This window comes from Cebus imitator, unplaced genomic scaffold, assembly GCF_001604975.1.
Source record: "Cebus imitator isolate Cc_AM_T3 unplaced genomic scaffold, Cebus_imitator-1.0 Scaffold39, whole genome shotgun sequence".
NCBI lineage: Eukaryota > Metazoa > Chordata > Mammalia > Primates > Cebidae > Cebus > Cebus imitator.
The window spans coordinates 7129454-7136329 of NW_016107354.1; the positions used below are offsets into that span (position 1 = coordinate 7129454).

The following is a 6876-nucleotide window of genomic DNA, read 5'->3' on the forward strand; positions in this document are numbered from 1 at the left end:
AGTAGAGACGGGGTTTCACCATGTTGACCAGGATGGTCTCGATCTCTTGACCTCGTGATCCACCCGCCTCGGCCTCCCACAGTGCTGGGATTACAGGCTTGAGCCACTGCGCCCGGCCTTACGTCATTTTTATTGTATCTAGATATAAACTTTCTTTGCAAGTTGGTTTTCCTTGTTGCTAATCTTTGTATCTCAGCACTCAGGCCTGCTACTTGCTTTACCAATATAATTCTAAGCTGGCTGAATAAGCAGGATTTAGTTTAAAGGCATTTACAAGTCGTATAATTTAATCATTTTAAGTGAATGGCATGAGTACAAGCAACTTTTTTTTTTTTTTTTTTTTTAGTATTTCTGATGAAGTAACAGAAAGATCTGTACTCAAAAGAATAAATACATAATAGAATCTAAGTACTTAATACTGAGGTCAAGTTAAATTCTCTTATTTAAAATTTTTTTTATTTTTATAAATGAGAGAACTGAAGTGGGAAAAGTTAATTGATGAACCTGTGATCACATAGCAAGTAAGTGTTGCAGCTGGAATTAGAATATAGACCTAAATTTATTTCTGCCTTACTGCTTGGTGTAAAACCCACTTTCTATTTCTATTTTTTCCCACTTTCTATTTTTTAAACATCCAAGTTTACCTTTGAGATGGGCTTTCCTTTTGTCTCTCATTGTAGGTGAGGTTGGTAAATAATAGAACTAAGGAAGGCAGTATGTTCTAGGGCAGTGGTTTTCAAATGTTGGCATGTATCAGAATCCCCTACAGGGCTTGTTAAAACACAGATTGAGGCCTCCTATATCCAGAGTCTCTGATTTAGAAAATATGGAATAGGCCTTGAGAATTCACATTTCTAACAAATTCCCAGGTGATGCCAATGTTGCTGGCCCATGGACCACACTTTGAGAACCACTCCTGAAAAGGCAGCAAAGGCTGTGGAGTCAGTCACTCCCAGGTCTACACTCTGGCTCTGTGACTGACCACTGTGTGAACTAGAAGTGATATGCCTCAGTTGTTTGTACTTTGAAATGGGGATAATAATATTGATTTCACAGAGTCATTTTAAGAGTTAATGTGTTAATATTTTTTAAAAGTTTAGCATGGTACTTGGTACATAGTAAACATTCAATAGATGGTTTCTATTGTTATTTATAATAAGCATGGGGATCAATTAAATCTTTAGGAACCATAAATTCAGTTAGTGTTTTCAAGTAGTTTCTCAGAAACTTTTTGTGACTTTGTCACTTGAAGATGTTGTTAAGTGGCTGGAAGCGGTGGCTTACACCTGTAATTTCAGCACTTTGGGAGGCTGAGGCAGGCGGATCACCTGCAGTCAGGAGTTTGAGACCAGCCTGGCCAACATGGTGAAACCCTGTCTCTACTAAAAACACAAAACTCAGCTGGGCTTGGTGGCAGGTGCCTGTAGTCTCAGCTACTAGGGAGGCTGAAGCAGGAGAATCACTTGAACCTGGAAGGAAGAGGTTGCTGTGAGCCAAGATCGCTGCCACTGCACTCCAGCCTAGGTGACAGAGCGAGACTCTGTCTCAAAAAAAAAAAATGTTGTCAGGTGTTGTCAGGACATACACACACACACACACACGCACATGCACATGCACACTCATGCATACAAACACATTCTCTTGACTTGCCCTCTTATTATGGTAGACTTGGCAGAAGAAGAAGAGAACAGCAGAAGTGACACAAACACATGGAAGAATGTGGAAAAATTAGAACCCTCATATATAGGTGGTGAGAATGTATGGTATAGCTGATTTGGAAAACAGTTTGGCAGTTCCTCAAAAAGTTAAAACATAGAGTTACCAAACTGACTCAGCAATTCTACTCCTAGTTATTTATATAACCAAAAGAATTGAAAACATGTTAACATAGCAACTTGAACACAAATGTTTACCGAAGTATTATTCAAAACTGCCTGAAAGAAACAATCCAAATGTCCATCAATTTATGAATGGATAAACAAATATGGTATATCTGTACTATAGAATATCTATTTAACTAAAAGGAATAAAGTTGGCCAGGCGTAGTGACTCACACCTGTAATCCTAGCACTTTGGGAGACCGAGGCGAGTGGATCACCTGAGGTCAGGAGTTGGAAACCTGCCTGACTAACATGGTAAAACCCTGTGTCTACTAAAAATACAAAAATCATTTTTTTTTATAGGCATGGTGGCATACACCTATAGTCCCAGCTACTTGGGAGGGTGAGGCAGGAGAATCACTTGCATCCAGGAAGCAGAGGTTGCAGTGAGCTGAGATCATGCCATTGCACTCCAGCCTGAGTAACAGAGTGAGACCCCCTGTCTTGATACTTGTTAGAGTGTGGTTGGGCCCGAAAACATACTGCTAAGTGAAAAAAGCCAGACACAAAAGGCTACATATCATAAAATTCCATTTATATGAAATGTCCAAAATAGGCAATCTATACAGATAGAAAGTAGATTAGTGGTGGCCAGGGGATGGGAAAAAAGAACAGTGAGTGACTGCTAATGGGTATGGGGTTTCTTTTTGAGATGATAAAAATGTTTTAAAATTAGATAGTAGAGATGGTTGCACAGCCTTGTGAATATTCTAGAAAACACTGAATAGTATAATTTAAAACATTTTATGGCTTATGAGTTATACCTCAAAAAACCCAAAATGCATACCTCCGTATGTGTGGACATGAAGCACGAATGAGTAATAAACCTTTTTTGTTATTAAAAATAATTTTGGGGAAGAGGAGCAGTTTCACAGTGAGAAAGACATTCTGTGAAGTATACTATCCTACTAGAGTTTCCAGTATCCTAGAGAAGAGTGGATCTCAGGTTTTAGTATACGTAGGAACCCCCTGGAAAGCTTGTTAAAACAGGTTCCTGGTCTTCATTCCAGAGGTTTTGGGTACAGCCTGAGAATTTGCATTTCTGATGAGCTTTCAGAAGATCTGATTTTGTAAGATTGAGAACTAAACTTTGCATGGCATCTTTATAGGTTAGACATATCCTCTACTTAAATGGGTGAATTTTATGACATGTGTAATATATCTCAATAAAGATGCTAAAGCATTGCTATAAAGATAGTAAAATGTGAGTTTTAGTGTTTGTTAATGGCAAGACAGTGCTCCGTAAAGGAATTGGTTTAATTATTAATTTCTTCATTTGTGCAATGTATCACTATCCTGTGTATATAGTACCATTTAGGGTTGTGGTGAAAATGAGGTTACGTGTTCTTTTTCAAATGATGTTCTGTGGGTAAACCTTAAAAAAAAAAAAAAAAAAGAAGGCCATGACTACATTGAAGGTTTTGTAATTAACCAAATGTTTTCTTACACTATAAAAACAGTTTAAACTTTAAAATATTGTTTTCTGTCTTTTTAACTTTGGCTGAAAAACATTTCTCCCTTGATTTTCTTTAGTGGTCTATTTTAAGCATTATTTTTGAGAAGTTATAATCTATTTCCCTTTCCTATAATTTTTTTTTGTTGTATTAAACCTCTTGAGATTAAGTGTGTGTGTGTGTGTGTGTGTGTGTGTGTGTGTGTGTGTGTGTGTGTGTTTGAGATGGAATTTCGCTCTTGTTGCCCAGGCTGGCATGCAATGGTATGATCTTGGCCCACCACAACCTCCACCTCCCAGGTTCAAGCAATTCTTCTGCCTCAGCCTCCCGATTAGCTGGGACTACAGGCTCATGCCACCATGCCCAGATAATTTTTGTATTTTTAGTAGAGATGGGGTTTCACCATGTTGGCCAGGATGGTCTCGAACTCTTGACCTTGTGATCCACCCGCCTTGGCCTCCCAAAGTACTGGGATTATAGACAAGAGTCACCATACCCAGCCCCAATTAAATATATTATTAATGTGACATATGGAATGCATGTCTATAGTGTTAAAACATTTTTTCATGACTTTATCATAATTGTTCCTTTATTTTAGATGAGGTGGAGGACTCTCCTGCTACAGTATTGCTTTCTCTTGATTACATTTCTACTTACTGCTCTTGAAGCTGTGCCTATAGACATAGACAAGACAAAAGTACAAAATATTCACCCTGTGGAAAGTGCAAAGATAGAATCACCAGTAAGTGAAATGAAGTGAAATGGGAGGAAGTATAACTAAATGAAATGAATTATGATTATAACTAAATGAGGTAAAATGAGGTGAAATTATAACAAAATGAAATGGGAGGAATTATCACAAAAATATTGCTAATATTTATTACTTATAAAATTGTACACTTGGGAACTATTTCTGAAATAGCAGTGAAAGGGTGTTAGACAAGCATATGCTGTTTACTATTAGACAATATTTATTTAATATAGTTAGTATATTAGCTAGAAGAATTAATCATAATACATTTCCAATGCAGAGCTTACTAGCCAAGAAAATGCTGTATGATATTCAAAGCAGAAACAGATAACAATGGGGAGAAACCAAAATGGTAAAATCTTCTGAATTATATAGAAAATCTACTGGTCTAGAGAGTGTTGTAAAAAAGAAAAATCTACATTTATGTAACAATAAAAGACGATATTCGTTCTGATATAAAACCATTTCAGAAATATAACTTTTCACTTTGTTGAAACTATCAAAGTAAATATGTCTCAATACCATTTTGCTAGAAATTATTTTTCAGTATTGACCTCTTTAGATTCAGACAAGGAAAAACCTGCAGAAGCGTTACTGTTTGTTTCTTTATTTGAAGGATACTGGACTTTATTATGATGAATATCTCAAGCAAGTGATTGATGTGCTGGAAACAGATAAACACTTCAGAGAAAAGCTCCAGAAAGCAGACATAGAGGAAATAAAGGTAAATGCAATTAAGGAATATATATATATATATATATATATATATATATATATATATATATATTTAAATTTTTTTTAGAGATGAAGTTGCTCCATATAATCCAGGCTGGCCTTGAACTCCTGGGCTCAAGTGATCCTCCCACCTCAGCCTCTCCAGTAGCTGGAACTGCAGGTGTGTGCTACCATACTCGGCTTAAACATTTAACATACATTTGCACATGCCAGGCACCGAGCTAAGTACTAGAAATACAAAGATGAGATTTATTTCCAGCCCTTAAGGAACCCTCAAGGGAAAATCATCCAGAAATAGATTGTGGGATGGATTATACAATGAGTATATAATCTAGAAATACAGAAGACAGACACATAATCTAATACGAAACCATGGGGCAAGGTGGGAAGTCATTCTTCCTGATAGAGATTATGCCAGAGCTTAAAGATGTAACTGAGAATAGGAGAGGGACTGGGAGGCATCCCAGACAAAGGTGCAAGGGTACAGAGGCAAGAGATATATAGGAAACTGGAAGCAGTAACTGTTGCTAGAACCCAGAATGGGAAGTGGAGACCTGAGTGGCCAAAAGATGAGGTTTGGAAAGAGTCACAGCCTCAATGACAGAGGGCCTGTGTATCATGTTAAGGAGTTTGGGTCATTATCTGAGAACAGCAGGAAGTTATTCAAACGTTTAGAATAGGCAAGGTCCTGGTGTTTTAATCAGGTCCAGATTAACAGAAGAGATAATGGGTTATGTATTACATCAGTCAGAGAGGTTTAACCATTTGCCCCGGTACTAAGAACCCTATTTGCTATAATTCCAGCCATAGTCAGCTCTTTAGTATTGATAATAAGAAGGGGAGTTGTAAAGATCTGACATGAGAGATTCTTGTAAAGTCTTTCCTTAAAAGGAAATGAGTAAGTTTAGCTGGGTTTGTTTTAGACTCAGTGGGGAAAAAAAAAATCCAGTTAATTTTAAAATTTCAGCAAGATAATTTTGTTTGCTTATGTTACTTTTATTTGTTTATTTTTTTACTTTTCGAAAAACTTACATTATGTTTTTCTAGAATCAGAATAAGAAAACTGTGTTTGAAAGGCTCAAACAAACCTTTTATTTTAGTTTCTGTTCCGGGTGCGAACTTCTTTGAAAGACTGATTCCCGTTAGGTTGTGGTATCTGTTAGTGCTCAGGTCTGGCGTTTAGTTCACAGCTCTCCTCCTGGAAGTTATGAGTTTTTCTGGGGAAAAGGTAATAGTGTTATGCTAATACTCCTCTGGATTTGTCTTTGAGGATAATCTTGCTCTTCTGAAGGATTAATTCGATCTGTGGAACAAATTTCCTATGGTGAATATATCTGATGTAGAACTTTTAATGTCTTGTATCAGGAATAAGAGCATTATTTGGAGTAACATAGAAAATGTGAATCATGGAAGATAACACATAGAGATATTCAGGCAAAAGAAGAAAATAAGCTTCCTGGATGGGTGCAGGGAATACTTTTATAACTATCTTCTTTCACTTTCAATTCCTGTTTCCTATGAAGTGTTGGGGGAACGAATATAAAGTTAAATAGTTATACAATAAAAAAGAAATGAGGAGCTGGGTGCGGTAGCTCGCACCTGTAATCCCAGCACTTTGAGAGACTGAAGCAGGAGGATGGCTTCTGGCCAGTAGTTTGAGACCAGCCTGAGCAACGTAGCGAGACCCTGTCACTACAAAAAATTAAAATTTAAAATTAATTGATGTAATTAAAATTATCTTTCAAAGTAAAAAAAATTGTCTGAGGCCAGGCGCAGTGGCACATACCTCTAATCCCAACAGTTTGGGAGGCCAAAGCGGGAGGATCAATTGAGCCCAGGACTTCAAGAGCAGCCTAGGCAACATAGTGAAACCCCAATCTCTACCAAAAATAGATAAAATTAGCTGGGTGTGGTAGTGTGTGCCTACAGTCCCAGCTGCTCAGAAAGCTGAGGCGGGAGGATCACTTGACCCCAGAAGTGTGAGGTTGCAGTAAGGCATGATTGTATGACTATACTACATGAGATGGGAGACCTCATCTCTTAAAAAAAAAAAAAA

The 6876-nt window shown here is 37.3% G+C and overlaps 1 protein-coding gene across 8 annotated transcripts in view; it reads left to right on the plus strand.

The window, feature by feature from the left end:
• The window catches only part of NUCB2 (nucleobindin 2), a 54038-nt gene that overhangs the window by 15663 nt on the left and 31499 nt on the right, over positions 1-6876 (plus strand). For all 8 annotated transcript variants that reach the window (XM_017525805.2, XM_017525803.2, XM_037737519.1 and 5 more), the window contains 2 exons: positions 3933-4076; positions 4702-4809. In XM_017525805.2, coding sequence (XP_017381294.1) covers positions 3933-4076; positions 4702-4809 — 252 coding nt within the window. The remainder of the gene's footprint in view (positions 1-3932; positions 4077-4701; positions 4810-6876) is intronic.